Consider the following 15,435-nt stretch of genomic DNA (forward strand, 5'->3'; position numbering starts at 1 on the left):
TCCCTTTATTTGTGGGCTCTCCATTCTCACCATAACCCTGGGAGAGAGGGGTTGCTGCTCCTCCTTTGCAGAGGAGGAAACTGAGGCCCACTGGGGATAAGTGCCCCAAGCCACACACTCATTGGAAAACAATAACAATAAATTGGCATCAATAGATAACACTTGCCCAGCCCTTGCTGTGTGCCAGGACCACGTTGTTTTTCACAGGCAGCATCTCATGGATCCCCACAGCTTGTGTGAGGTGGGAATGAGTACTCCCATTGTCACAGGGGAAACTGAGGCTCAGAGTGGCTTGACACATGCAGAGTCGTACAGTGGACGTGGGGCTGAGGCATTAACACTCCAGTCCTTTCTCTGAGCCACTGTGCTCTACGCTGACTGACTTGCTTTCCCACATCTGTCAATTTCATGCTGTCATGAAATTTCATGGGAGAGTCTCATATCCTGGGAAAGTCTTTCCAGCTTCCCAGGCCTGAGGGATGCTGTGGCATCCTGGTTTTTACCTTAGCCTCTCTCCTTCCCTTCCCCGAATGAAGTAATAAGGCATTTGTCCCCACAGTTTAGACCAGTGATGGCGAACCTATGACACGCGTGTCAGAGGTGACACGCAAACTCATTTTTTGGTTGATTTGTCTTTGTTAAATGGCATTTAAATATATAAAATAAATATCAAAAATGTAAGCCTTTGTTTTACTATGGTTGCAAATATAAAAAAATTTCTATATGTGACACGGCACCAGAGTTAAGTTAGGGTTTTTCAAAATGCTGACACGTCGAGCTCAAAAGGCTCGCCATCACTGGTTTATACCTTGGCAATCTGTTTTACAGATGAAAAAACTGAGGCATAGAGAGATCAAGTTCTTAGACCAGTGAGAGCAGGTCTTGCCCTGAAAAACCTAACACCTTATTAACCAATAGAAAGAAAGGAGGAAATACACATGTATTGAACACCTACTATGTGCTGGGTGCCCTCCATACTTTAACCTCGTCTTCCTCAGAAGTGGTTGGTATTGTTGTCCCTCAAATATTAGGTAAGGACACCAAGGTTCAGAGATGGTGACAACTTCCAGAGACACAAGGGCGAGTGTGGATGAGTAGTAGAGTCAGAACTTGTCCCTGTGTCTTGTCACTCCTGTCATCAGTGAACCACTCTGCTTTCCCTCCTGCCAGATCTTCCCTGGAACGGTTCGCACTTCCTGTGAGAGTCCAGAGAGGCCTCCAAGGGGCCAGAGCCATGGCTTGACCTCAATTATCCATTCAAGCACTCACTAGATTATTTCCAGAGCGTGTGTGTTATCAATCATCCTTAAAAGGGTCCCGTTTTTTGTTATCTGGGTACCACTCTTTGGGTTGGGTCTGACTGCTGCTATCTGCAGGAAAACGGAGGCAGGTAAGTCAAGGGGACTGGTTCAAACTTATCCAGCCAGTTACTGAACAGGTGACAGACGCTGGTGTGAAGAAAGGAAGCTGCATACGTCTGATGGCAGAAAGGGATGGATTTGGGCACAGATGTTCCCTGTCCTTGACTCCTGCCCCTCAACTTGGGGTATCGGTTGCCCCATAACAGGTTTGGCCTGGGCAGTAGCAAGGGCACCAGACACTTCCCAGACCCACCAGAACGATGTTCTTCTCAATTTCTCTTGGACTCTCATACTCTACCAACCCGGCATGGGGACTTTTCTAGTCTTGGGGCAGGAAACCTGGCTTTCATTCATTATACATGTGCTATTCTTGATGTCTCCTGTGCCCCGAGTTTTGAAATGGAAAAGCCCAGGTTTGAAAAAAATATAAAACAATCAATCCGCAGTAAAATCGGCTTTCTATCCTTTGGTGTGTAGTTCTGTAAATTTTAATGCACATGGAGCTTTGTCACCACCATCATAGCCAGGGAGCCGAACAGTTCCATCAACCCCCGAACACCCTCATGCTGCCTGTTTCGAGTCACGCCCGCCCCCCGTCCCCCTCTGGTGAGCACTGGTCTGTCCTGTGTCACTACTGCTTTGTCAAAGGCCCGGGCGCTGGGAACGCAAAAGCCTTCTCTCTGCTTCTGAGGCTGCCCCCGCCCCCGCCCTTGAAGCCAAGGTGCTGCCTGTTCCATTGCCCCAAGCAGAGCAAGGGTCGTGGGGCATCAGGCAACGCGGAAGGACACGCTGCTGACACTTCAAGTCAGTGTTTTCCACACTGGTGACGTCAACGCCTTCCCAACGTGTTTCTCAGAAACTGTAGGTGGTGCCCTCTCCTTCCTACGTATCTGATGTGGTTGTGGTTGCGGTTGGGATCCTTTCTTGGTGGTGTTTTGTGAACCGAGAGGTCCATTTCTAAAGGGCAGAGTTAGTCTTCTCAAGGGGCTCTGATCCACCCACGGCCTATTCTCCAAAACCTGGGAGTGTCAGGATGTTGGTTCTGTTCCCGGAGCAAGATCAGGTGGGGGCTGAGTTTGAGGGGGATCTTCAGGTGGCCTTGGGAGCCCCAGTGGTTTTGTTGGGGGACAGAGGGCAAACAGGGTTCACGGGGAGTTACGTGCCCCAACTTCGACGAGAAAATATATTTTTGCTTAAGGCAAGTTGCACTTACCTTGAAGATTAATCTTCCCTCTTACATTTACAGCTAATAATAATAATAATAATAATAAAAGCTTTTCATGGGACACTAGAGCTTTATACCATTTCTAACAACGGTGGGGACACTAAGGCTCAGGGAGGACAGTCAGCTGTCCAGGTCACTCAGCCAGGAAGGAGTGCACTCAGACCGCACCGAGGCTGTCTGGCTTTAGTGTTTGTAACTTCAAGAGCAAGTTTGTATCACAGTCTTCAGTTCAGAAAGTGCTGAGAAATCAGACAGCGCCGAGTTCCAAACCCGGTTCAGCTGGCTGCGGGCAAGAGCTTCTCCTCTGCCAGCCTCGGTTTCCTTGCCTGCAACAGGGAGCTGGTGGCACCTACCTCCGGGGCTGCCAATAAGGTTAAATGGGGGAACAAATGCAGTGCGAGGCCCTATAGCTGGCACAGAGTCAGACCTCTGCAACGGAAGAGCCTAAAGTTATGGGCACAGATAACTCCTGAGCATTTGGGGCTGAATTTCTGCTTAACTCACCCTCCACTCCAGACCCCAGTCTCATAACAAGGGTCCATTGTGCAACAAGCTCTTCTAGGAGAACACACAATGTGTCCACAGCTCTGGGAACCTTCAAATGAAAACAACGCAAGAAACGGGAGGAGGTCCCTTGAGGAAGAAGGTCCCGGGGCCACCCCTGGAGGGGTCAAGAGGAAGGCAGACTACAGCCAAGTTGGCCCAGGGACCAGGCAACCTCATTGGAGGATGGGGCCCACCGCTCCCATGTTTGCTCTTTAATCATGAACAGGAAGAACCCACAACCTCAAGGCCGTCAAGGGGATTCATCTGTGTGAACATGGGCGGTTAGGGTTGCAAATCCCCGCTGAAGCATTTCGGATTAGGGAGTTTGAATTGAAAGATGGGGACATGAGTCTCTCTTGCCCTGTTCTCATCTCTGAGATGTTGACACTTCCTTATTTGAGCTTCTCAATTCAGCTGAAGGCATATTTCGTCACATTCCCGTGTGTGTGTGTGTGTGTGTGTGTGTGTGTGTATGTGTGTATGTGTGTGTGTGTGTGTGTGTGTGTGTGTGTGTGTGTGTTTGGGGGGGCTGATGTTAGAAGGGAGGGAGGGGAGATTGGATGGGGACTTCACAGTGGTCAAGAGTATGGGCTGCCTGAGTGCAGTCAACTTGGTCATTTCATCACTGTGTGACCTTGAGCAAGTGGCCTTCTCTCTCTGAGTCTCTATGTCCTTCCGGGTAAAATAGAATAGTAGTTCATGGGTTGCTGTAAGAATTTGGTGAAATGCTGATGTGAGCCTCTGGCACCAGGCTTGGCACATGCCAAGAGCTTAACATGTGTGTGCTACTATTATTAATAGGTGTGTTATTTCCCTTTGATCTCTCAGTAGGCTTTTACTATCCTCAGGTGGAGGAGGGTGGGAATTCATATTTAATAACTGAATAGACATTAACCAAATAAAAATGAATTAAATGACATTAAATAAGCATACCCTATGGAAGAATTAACAGTCATTAATCAAATAATTAACAATGAATTAAATGACATAAGTAAGCGTACCCTATGGACTTAGCATATGTTAAACATCCTGCAAGCAGCTTTTCATGTACTCTGACAAACATCCTGCATGGTCAATATTTTTATTTATGAATTTTTTGTTAAAGTATAACCTAAATAAGAAAAATTCACATAAGCGAATAGCTCAACGAATGATCACAAACTGAACACCCTCCCCATAATCAGCACCCAGATCCAGAAACAGAACATTGCCTCGCTTGAGCCCCTCCCAGTCGCTCAGCCACTCTCCAGGGGTAACCAGTATCTTGACCTTGAACAGCATAGATGAGTTTTGCTGTTTTGGCTTCACGTAAATGGGAGATGCAACATGAGCTCTTTTGTGTCTGGTTTCCTTAGGTGTGTGTGATGCATCTATGTCGCCGTGTGCTTTTTCAGGTCATTGTCATTACTGTAGAGCATTCTGCTGGGTGACTACCCCACAAGATCTCCTGTTTATGCATTCTTTTGATGGGCATTTAGGTTTTGTTTTGTTTTTTTACTTTGGGGCAAATAGGACCACTGTTGCGATGAGCAATCTTGTACACGTCTTGTGGTGCCCACAAGCACATGTTTCTGTTGAGCATAGACCTAGGAGTGGAATTGCCATGTTATACGTTGCACATTAGGAGGTGCTGCCACCAAGTTTTATAAAGTGGTGGTACAACCTCCCTCCTACCAGCAGTGTGAAGGCTCCTATTGCCCCACACCCTATAGGCTTTCTATTCCCAGTTTGCAAGTGAGGAAGACCAAGAGGTAAAGTGCCTTGTCCCAAACACAGCTAGTGAGTCCTAAGACCAGGACTCGCTCACTCGTTTAATCCCAGATATTGGCTGAGCTTACACTCTGTGTCAGCCCTCTGCTGGTAGATGGGGGGGTCACTGGTCACCCTGATGCACATGGTCCATACCCTCATGGAACTTCTCGTTGAGCTGAATTAAATCTGAACTCAGATCTGTTTCGATGCCAACGGATGTTTATGCTTTTCTACTCTGTCACTTTTTCTCTATACTCCCTTGGAGCTCAGCAAAGTGCTTGGCACACAGTAGGTGCTCATTAAGTATGGGTTTAAGTGAATGAAGGCATGGGAAATCTTAATAAGACCCTCCCTGCACTGAAGAGCACATCTATGGATGGTCTTCTGGATGCAAAACACAGGAAAAGAGTGTTATCTCTGGTATTTCTGGGTTGATGAGCAAACCCAGGCATATTTAGTCTCAGGATAAGCCTTCATCAGGCCTTTACTTCTGGAATCTAAACTCAGGACCCTGTCAGGGGATCTCTGCACCCTTAAGAGCTGCAATTTATTACGGGGGAGGACAGGATGTCCATGGAGTCTGTGTAAAGTTTTGGGGGCAGTGGAAGCCCCACTCTAAGGGACACTGAAGGTTACAAGAGGTAGAATCTTCTTCCGATCATCAACAGGCAGCTGGACACTCAAGCCTGGCCTTGGGAGGGTTGGCTGGACACACAGCTGGTTGAGTTCACGAGCAGAAGGCTATTCTGTAAGGAGAAGAGTTGGTGTCAGTCACCAGCTTGTCCGCTCCTCCAGCCCCCAGGTGCACAGGGAAGAAAACTCATCCACCCATGCCAGCCAAGGGCCTGTGCCCCGAGCATTCCCATTACAACTCTTTCCAAATGATATCTGATTATTTGCTCTTATTGTCAATCATTCACTAGACTGTGAGCTCCCTGAGGGTGGGGACTATATCTGTTGAATCTGCAACTGGAGTGGGTGGTCTCAGGTTTGGGGTGGGGCCAGTGCTCCCTAAAGGATTGAGAGGAAGAGCTACAGTCTCTGGTAATGTGGAGGTTTAGGTGACTTAGTGGGGCCCAGCCTGCTTGTAGGAGTTCCCTCTGCTGTCCCAGCTCTCTTGAGGGCAGGACTGTGGTCTCCTCTAACTGTTCTCAGAGCGTGTGCAGACACTGCTCCCTCAACAAGCCTCACTGGGGGCCCCGGTGGGGCAGCTCTTCCAGCCATTTTTCCATCCTGTGTCCTCCCTGGATGGATACAGACACTCACCCATGAGGCTTTTCAGCAGTTTCACATCCAGCTGCCTGAGGATTTCACCAATTAGAGGGCATACCTGCACCACCAGCACAGAGAGAAGGGTCAGATCCGGGACGGGGAAAAGAAAACTACAGGGCCTGTGGTGGAAGCTTAGACCAGGGGTCCTCAAACTACGGCCCGCGGGCCACATGCAAATACAAATATTGTATTTGTTCCGTTTTGTTTTTTTACTTCAAAATAAGATATGTGCAGTGTGCATAGGAATTTGTTCATAGTTTGTTTTTTTTAAACTATAGTCCGGCCCTCCAACGGTCTGAGGGGCAGTGAACTGGCCCCCTGTTTAAAAAGTTTGAGGACCCCTGGCTTAGAGTCTACTGGATTTCCTTCCACATGGAATCGTGGCAAGAGTGGCTTGGCTTCCTTGTATTGAGTGTCAACTGCATGCTAGGTGCCATACACAACACTTCCATGTTTTATCCCCCTGAATCCTTACAACATTTTTATGAAATTTGGGACTGCGGTGGTTCCCGCACTACAGATGGGAAACCGAGGCCCAGGGAGTCTAAGTCACTTGCCCAAGGATACACAGTCAGTAGAGGGCAAAACTGAACATTTTAATTGAGATCTTTCAGATTCTAAATCCCAAGGTTTGAAACTCTTTGCTAAACTGCCAATATATATGCCCAGACCCTCGGACTGAAGGATGCCCAAGGCAAACATATTTTTCTCAAACTTACCTGATCTTCTATTAGATGTGGGATAACTTTTTCCAGATTTTGTCTAAAATTGCGGACAAAATGTTTTACCTTTGCTGAGAGATCTCTAGAGAGAGAGGTAGATGTACAGAATAGATAAATACAGACAAAACATTACTAGGTGCAGTATATTGACTATACCTTACACCGTTATGTCATCTGTTGCTAGCCTTCTACAAGAAGCATCATTGACAGCAGCAAAGGAGCAATTCAGAGAGGCGACTTGTCCAAGGTCACACAGCTCGTAAGTGTAGGTTAGATTAGGTTCAGTCAGTGAGCTCCAGAGTCCACAAGTCTTTTCCCTGACCTGTCCTCTCAGTGAATGTCTGGTATGATCTAAGAACTCAGTGAATGTCTGATGAGTAAATGAACGGACATTCACTGAGAACTTTGTTGCTTTCAGCATTCTGGACCCACATGGAGAAATCAGAGAGAAATCTTGCTCTCGAGGGACTCAGTCTGTTGAGGTTGACAGACTTGGTCAGCCAGTGTATAGATCTTCCTTTAGCTTTTTTTTTTTTTTTTATGTCTTGTTCACTACTGTATCACTAGCATGAAGCATGCTGTGCCTGGCAAATAGTAAGTTCTCAGTAAATATTTGTTAGTGAATGAGTGGTGAAGAGGAGCTTTAGAGAAGGAAGGGCGTCCCAGCAAAAGGATCTGCATGTGCAAAAGCACGGTGGTGTGAAAATAAATGGTGTGCTGATGAAGGGGTGGGTCCTTGAGAGAGACTATGGGGTAAAGGGCTGCAGGGTGGGGCAGGGGAGAGGACAAGTAGGGCCTTGAGTGACATCCAGGAGTTTGCATACTGAGGCCATTGGAGAGCCACTGGGAGGTCTGAGGCAGCGGCTGGGGGACATGACTAGATTCTTGTGCTAGAAAGTTGCTTCTGCTACAGGAGGAGAATGGAGTGAAGGAGGTGAGGTACAGTCAAGGAAAGTCGGAGGAGGCTCCTGCAATGGTCCCGGAAGTGGACCATGGGCTGCACAGTGAAGGATGGAGAGAAGGATGGAGAGCAGGGAGCAGTGGGGGCTGCTAGGAAGTCACTGTTGGGAGCCGGTGAAGATGGGCTGCAAGGAGTGAGGAGGAGGAAGAGTCTGGTTTCTTTCTGGGAAGGTGGCGGGGCCATCACTGGGAGGGAACACAGGAGAAGGAACAGATCCTGGGGAAAGGGTCAGATCTGTTTGGGGTCCGTCCAGGAGGTGGTGGAGACATGTCAGGAAGCTAGGGCCAGCTAGGGCTAGTCAGGAAGGGGCCCAGCCCTGGGGAGGGGCAGCTAGGACCTTACTCAGTTAGAACTGTTGTATGGACGCTGCTGGGCTCCACGCGGCAATTGCCTATCGCCAGATCCCTCCGGCCAAACTCATCTTTCTCCAGCCAGAACTCCACAGAGAGGTTCATGCGTGCATGTGTCGTTGCAGTCTTATTTTTGAAGGGCCTCCTGAGGATGAGAGAGGGAGGAAGAGGGCAAATGGCAGGAGACAGAGAAAAGGCAGGAGGTGGAAGCAGCCAACACGAAGAGTGGCTCTCCGTGTGGATGGCACTGTCTACACTCCGAGTCCTTTTCAACAAACCAGCCCAGTGGGGCTCCATGTGGCCGGGGCTCCATGAGCACGGCGTGGCCTGTGCTCAGTGGTTAAGGAGGAGACTGCTATTAGCCAGAGTGGCTTCTGAAAATCCTTTTAATAGAGCAGATTAGGGGCCTTTGGAAATTCAAAGGTTGAGAGTTTACTTAATTTTTATGTTTTTACTATTGAGTTGCAGCCTCCCTTTCCTTGAGGCAGTAGATGTTAAAGGATAGTTTGAACAGAAGAGAAAGGTGATGAGATACAGTGCTTCTCTTTTTTAAGTCAGTGTAGTGAATTCACAGAGATTTAAATGAGCAAATGATCTACCTCCACTGACCAGTGATTGCCATCCACATTTCAGCTGAAGGAACTAAAGCTCAGAGACATGAAGTGACTTGCCCAAGGTCACACAGTGAGTGAATTTGGAAACCAAGATTTGAAACCAGGTTGGGGCCAGAAAGATCTGTGTTCCACAGTTTGCCAAATTCCCTCCCTTCCCCCCCCCCCCCCACCCCAGCTCCCTGGTTCCCAGTGAGGAGGAGGCGCACCTCTTACACCTGCTTCTATATGACTTACACTCTCAAGTCAATGTCAAATTCAAGTGAGATGTTTGCTGAGAACCACTCCTTAGGGACAGACATCTGGATCCTGCCATAGTCCAGCTGAATGTTGGTGATGTCGGCGCTACACAAGGAAAGAACAGAGATCCAGTGAGGGTGAGGGACCTCAGACATCAAGGCCTCAGGCTGACAAACAAGGCTGGTTTGTCTATAAAAAGGGCCTGGCAGTGCATTTGGAGTCAGAGCCTTTTATAGATGCTCTGAGGGCAAGAGCCACCTACAGGAGCCCTAGGCTGCAAGCTGTCCCAGAGTGCCTCGCAGTTCCACACTGTCATATTGGTTTGTGTAGCCCATAGCCAACTGCAGACCCAGACCCTAGGCCTGTTCTCACACCAAGCCTCCCTGCTCAGTAGATGGCTCCACCACCTCCCCAGGTTGCCCAGGCCCAAACCCCAGGAACTGTCTTTGATTCTCGCCATCCCTCATTTTCACGTTCACACCATCAGCAAATCATGTTGTGCCTGCTTGCAAAATACATCCTGAGTTTGGCCACTTCCCACCACCTCTGTCGATTTTACCTGGTCCAGGTTACCAACTCTTCCTGTCTGGAGATACTCTAGTTCTTCTGGGCTGCCGGTCCTGATCTCGGCCTCTCTATGACTGTTCTCCATGTGGCAGCCAAAGGGACCTAACTCCCCTCTCACTCAACATTCTCCACTGGTTTCTCGCTGCTCTTGGAATAAAATCCAAACTACTCACCACAGCCCTTTTGACCTTCAGTGCCTGGCCTCAGCTGCCATCTTGCTCACCCAGCCACATGGGACTTGTTCTTTTTTCAAACATCAATTTCCTTCCTACCTCAGGGTCTTTCCACTTCCTGCTACCCATGTCCCTCATGTTACTTGCTTCTTCATTCAGGTTTCTACCTAAGGGTTATCTCTTTTTTTCTTTTTAAATTGATTTCAGAGAGGAAGGAAATGGGAGAGAGCGAGAGCAAGAGCGAGAGCGAGAGAGAGAGAGAGAGAGAGAGAGAGAGAGAGAGAGAGAGAGAAACATCAATGATGAGATGGAATCATTGATCAGCTGCCTCCTGCACGCCCCATATTGGGGATGGAACCCACAACCCGGACATGGGCCCTGACTGGGAATCAAACTATGACCTCCTGGTTCATAGATCAATGCTCAGCCACTGAGCCACACCAGCTGGGCAGGGTTACCTCTATAGACAGATCCTCCTGATCAGCTCCCTCACTCTCACCCTTCACCTTGATATATTTGTCTTCTCCACATCTTCTTTCACCTGAAATTAGTTATTTACTTTTGTGGCCTATCTCACTAACTAGGATTTAGATCCCAAAAGGCAGTGACTATATGTCTGGTTTATAGGTGTATTCTCAGTACCCAGCCTAGGTCCTGGTACATAGTAGGTCCTCAATGAATATTTGTAACAATTGTTTAGGGAATGGGTGAAGGGAGGTGATCATGGCTGCGCCCATCAAGAAAAACCCTTCTGGGGAGTATTGGTGCTCATTACAATGGAGAGAATGAGGGATTCAAGTCAGAGAGTAGGGAGCTCCAGGCACAGCAGGTGTACGTGAGCATCTTTGAGACTGGGAAGCTGGGGAGGCCTGCATCCGTCAAGAGGAAGGTGTGAAAATGGAGGTGAGCAGGACAGGCCCAGTTCTGTGAGTTTAATTGTAGCTACTGATGGCTAGGCATCCACCATGTGCAGCAGAGAAAACTTCCCAAAACTCCCAGTGGCAGGGACAATTATTCTGCCCATTTCGTTGATGAGGACTCAAGGCTGAAGCTTTGAGAGCTCAAATGCCTTGCCCAGAGCCACACAGCTATTAGGCAATAGAGTGGGGCTCAGATGTCTGACTCTAGTCCTTGGTTCCTTTGGTGCCCCGGATGTTCATCCAGGCTATGATCTGGGTACCAGGGTTCTAGATGAGGCCAGAATGGTCCAGTAATTTCCCCAAGGTTGATGGCAGAGCCAGGGTTTAAATGAGGAAATGTTTACTCCCAAGTCTTCACTTTTAATTACTCTGCTGTGCTGCCTTCCCAAATACCCCCACTCCATCCTGGTCATCCTTCTACTGGGCCTTACATCTCCTTCCAATCTTCCCTCATCCCAGTCCTTGAACTTCCATTCTCTAGCCCTGCCTTCTGACCCATAGCTCTATAAAGAGTCCCAGGGCTAGGGATGGGGTTCAGGGTCTCACCTGCCTTCTTGCTGCTGCTGGAGGCTCATGCTATCACCGATTAGCCAGGCCACCATCCCTGCAGTCACCTGCTTTGAGTTATTTAGACTGCCCAGGAGGCAGATGTTCTGAATTCGGCCCTCTGCATTGTGCTTCATGAGGCCCTGGGTAATAACTGGAAATGGATAAGGCATCGGTGACATTGCAAGATGTCAGGGAAAAGGCGGGGGATTTGGAGTCAGGAGGCCTGAGTTGCATCTCGTGCACCCACTTGCTGAGTGCTTGGTGCCTGTCACCCCCCTGCCCCCAACACTGAGATCCACATTCTTCATCTGTGAACTTATGCTCGGCAGGGGTGATCTGAGATTCCTGCAGAGGGTCTGGTGGGCAACAGCGGCGCAAAGGAGATCTTTCGGTTGAAGGTTCACTCAGAGCTGTATCTCTGAGTCTGGAGCACAGAGCCCAACATAGATGTAGGCCACAATCACAATAAATGTTGGTTGAAGATGAAAATAAGTGGGCAAATCCGTAGATGAGTGGATAAAAAAAAGCTATGGTACATTTACACCATGGAATACTATGCAGCTGTAAAAAAAAAAAAAAAAAAAAAAAAAAAAAAAAGGAGACAGTATGGAGGGACCTAGAGAGTAATATGCTAAGAGAAATAGGCCAGTCAGAGAAAGACAAGTATCACATGATCTCACTCATATGGGGAATCAAATGAACAAAATAACTGATGAACAAAATAGATCCAGAGACATAGAAGCATGAAACAGACTGATGAATTTCAGAGGAAAGGAGGGGGTGGAAGGTGGATGGAATGAGATTAACTGAGGAACTTATATGCATATATGCATAGCCCTTGACACAGACAATACTAATAGTGTGGTGAAGGCCTGAGAGTGGTGGGTGTGAGGTGGAGGGAGTCAATGGGGGGGAAAAAGGAACATTTGTAATACTTCCAACAATATAGATAAATTTAAAAGTTAAATAAAAATTAAAGTAAATATTCCTACAAGCAGCATATATATTGTACATACACCTTTGTGCACATGCTTCATAGAATAGATATCTAGAAGTGAAAGCAGTGGGCTAAGGGATCTTTTAAATTATGATTAAATAATGCCACATTACCTTTCAAAGCTAACATTTTTAAATGTTAACTTAAAATTATGTATTCTGCTTTTTTCATAGTTTAACATTGGGCACATAGATAAAGAATACTTTTTATTTGACCATTTCTCTGTTATTAAATTTTAAGTGGCTTCTAGTTTTCCACCAATAAGAAGAGATGCTGTGTTTAAATTATCTGGGAATATGGGTTTTCAGTGTTTTAAATGATGATTTCTTAGCATGGTTAACATTTGTGCATACTTCTGAATTCTTTTCCAATTTTACTGTAGTATTAACAATTATATTTTAATTTGGCGCATTCATTAAACTTAATATGTAGACCTAGGGAGGTTGAATTTTTTTCTATATGTGTTTTCTAGACTATCTTCTTTTGATATATATATATATATATATATATATATATATATATATATATATATATATATTTCAGAGGAAAGGCAAGGGAGAGATAGAAATATCAATGATGAGAGAGAATCATCAATTGGTTGCCTCATGCACACCTCACACTGGGGATGGAGCCCATATCTGGGCATGTGCCCTCACCGGGAATCGAACCATGACCTCCTGGTTCATAGGCTGACACTCAACCACTGCGACACTGGCCAGGCTTTCAGTCTGCAGGCCGGCGCTCTGTCCACTGAGCCAAACCAGTCGGGGCTGGCCAGGCTTTAATAGAACTAACTGAAATGTATATGTGGGCAAACAAGGAGAGAGTAAATGTAAATCTTCTCACACCATGCCCAGAATAAACTCAGTGGAGCTCCCAGCAGGAAAGAGTGAATTCCAAAAGGGAAGGGGATTTTAAAAGCTACGGGCGTGTTTAAGTTCTTCCTCTCTTGGCTCCAGACTCTCCTGCCCAGGACGGGTCCAGCTCCGACAAACCCCAGAGCTCACCATAGGACACATTTAGTTCACTGTCTTGACCCTTCCTATGATCAGGACCCGTACTACGGGTTACTGCAGAGCTGCAGAAACCATTCTTATACCTCACCCTCCGTCCTCCAGGATCAGCTCCCAGACCCCTTTTCAGCTCCCCATGTTTCTGCTGCCTATAAACTAAAGTTGTGTCTGGAGTCACAGATCTGGGTTCAGATCTTAGCTCTGTTAGCTCCCTGATTCTGGATTTCCTCATCTGTATAATACAGTGATGGCGAACCTATGACACGCGTGTCAGGTGACACGCGAACCCATTTTTTTGGTTGATTTTTCTTTGTTAAATGGCATTTAAATATATAAAATAAATATCAAAAATATAAGTCTTTGTTTTACTATGGTTGCAAATATCAAAAAATTTCTATATGTGACACGGCACCAGAGTTAAGTTAGGGTTTTTCAAAATGCTGACACACTGAGCTCAGAAGGTTCCCATCACTGGTATAATAGGAGCAGTAATAATACCCACTTCATGGAATTCTTTTAAAAAACATTTTTTTTTTAATTTCAGAAAGGAATGGAGAGGGAGAGGGAGAGGGAGAGGGAGAGGGAGAGGGAGAGGGTGAGGGAGAGGGAGAGGGAGAGGGAGAGGGAGAGGGAGAGGGAGAGGGAGAGGGAGAGGGAGAGGGAGAGAGAGAGGGAGAGGGAGAAGGAGAGGGAGAGGGAGAGGGTGGGGCCCTAATCCCATAGGACTAGTGTCCTTACAAGAAGAGAAAGAGACCAGTGCATTCTCTGTCTCTGCAACACACAGAGGAAAGGCCATGTGAGGACACAGCAAGAAGGTGGCCATCTGCAAGCTAGGAAGAAAGGTTTCACCAGAAACAAACCCTGTGGGCACCTTGATCTTGGATTTTCAATCTCCATAACTGTGAGAAAGTGCCTGTTGTTTTAGCCACTTGGTCTGTGGTATCCTGCTATGGCAGCCCAAGTAGGCTGGCACAGATGAATACTCTCCAGTGTTGGGAAACATGAAGAGACAGGTATGCTTGTTTATTACTGGAGTTAGTGTAGACTGGCACTGACATTCTACAGTGAAATCTGGCAATCTTTAGTTAAACTGAGTTTTCATCTGCCATAGAGCCCAGCTATTTGTCTTTGGGCATATCTCAGAGACCTTCCCCGAGAGACACATGCCAGGATGTTCATCTCAGAGTAGTTTACAATGGTGGGGAGTTAGAGACAACTCAAGTGTCCATCCTAGGGAAATGGCCAAGTGGTGGTGAAGTGGATGAATATCTGCGCCAGTCTGAAGCCACAGGTATCAACAGTGTTCAGTGAAACCAGTCAGAAGCAATGAGATCTATTGGGCAATATCATTATGTAAAGTAAAAACACTGCATGCTTTACAAAGATCTGGGCATATTTAAACTCACACACACTGCAGTACCTGCCAAGAAAGAGGGAATGGGAGTGCGAATATGAGGTAAAAAGGAAAATAACATAAAATAAAATTAAAGAAGGGCCTTGCCCTGACTCATGATAATGATAATGTGCTATGAATTGGTGCATGACCAAGTCAGCTTCAATTGTCCGTACTTGAGGTCTAAGAAAAAGGAAGAAAAGAGGGTGAGTGACTGACCCAATGCCATACAGCAGGTCAGTGGCGAGGCCCAGATGATGCCTTCCCCACCCACCCTGTGACAACAGGCAGAGCATGGGCTTAGCTTACTTCTCACCAGGGTGGATTTGCTGCTTGCGTGGGCCTTGGCCAGGCCAGGCCAGGGCTGCTTGTGCAGTGCTGAGGGCAAGGACAGCAAACAGAGGAGGATCAGGAGCTTCCAAAATGGATGCATCTTGGGTTCTGGGACCTGCAGGTGTCAAGAAGGGTCAGGTGGCTGTGGGGGTGGCCGTTGGGATAGGTGGACTCAAGGTTTTCTGCGAGAAGATTTCATCAGAGTTAGCCCCCAGAATGCTGTGGGGGAGGTGTTGTGATGAGCTCTGGCAGCTGGTCACATGGTGAAGGCAGCAGGTAGAGCCCGGGGGGAGCCCAGGGCTCTAGCAGGGCCCTTGTTGCTTGGAGACACCCACTAGAGCCCTCTGTTGGGTCATCCAGCAGGAGTTCTCTCCCAGATCCTGCACAGGCTGGATGTTGGTGACTTTTCAGTGAAAAAGTAAATGAATGAATGAATGAATAGGCAAGGAT

At 47.3% G+C, this 15,435-nt stretch overlaps 1 protein-coding gene across 1 annotated transcript; it reads right to left on the reverse strand.

Moving 5' to 3' along the window:
* Positions 1 to 5,625: 5,625 nt before the first annotated feature.
* Positions 5,626 to 15,085, reverse strand: BPIFA3 (BPI fold containing family A member 3). Its single transcript, XM_036320954.1, has 7 exons — positions 14,962 to 15,085; positions 11,247 to 11,400; positions 9,038 to 9,145; positions 8,182 to 8,334; positions 6,876 to 6,960; positions 6,151 to 6,214; positions 5,626 to 5,630 (listed from the first exon to the last, which is right to left on the reverse strand). The coding sequence occupies exons 1-7, from the start codon at positions 15,083 to 15,085 to the stop codon at positions 5,626 to 5,628; spliced, it is 693 nt and encodes a 230-aa protein (XP_036176847.1).
* Positions 15,086 to 15,435: the final 350 nt, after the last annotated feature.

Source organism: Myotis myotis, unplaced genomic scaffold (genome assembly GCF_014108235.1).
Source record: "Myotis myotis isolate mMyoMyo1 unplaced genomic scaffold, mMyoMyo1.p scaffold_m19_p_9, whole genome shotgun sequence".
NCBI lineage: Eukaryota > Metazoa > Chordata > Mammalia > Chiroptera > Vespertilionidae > Myotis > Myotis myotis.

Excerpts from the sequence above, each read along its gene's own strand:
- BPIFA3 (XM_036320954.1), bottom strand. The coding sequence starts at position 15,085 with ATGCATCCATTTTGGAAGCTCCTGATCCTCCTCTGTTTGCTGTCCTTG. Across the intron at positions 8,335-9,037 it reads TTTGACATTGACTTGAGAGT|GAGGCCCTTCAAAAATAAGA; the intron begins GTAAGTCATATA and ends TCTCATCCTCAG. Across the intron at positions 6,215-6,875 it reads CACATCTAATAGAAGATCAG|GTATGCCCTCTAATTGGTGA; the intron begins GTAAGTTTGAGA and ends CTGGTGGTGCAG.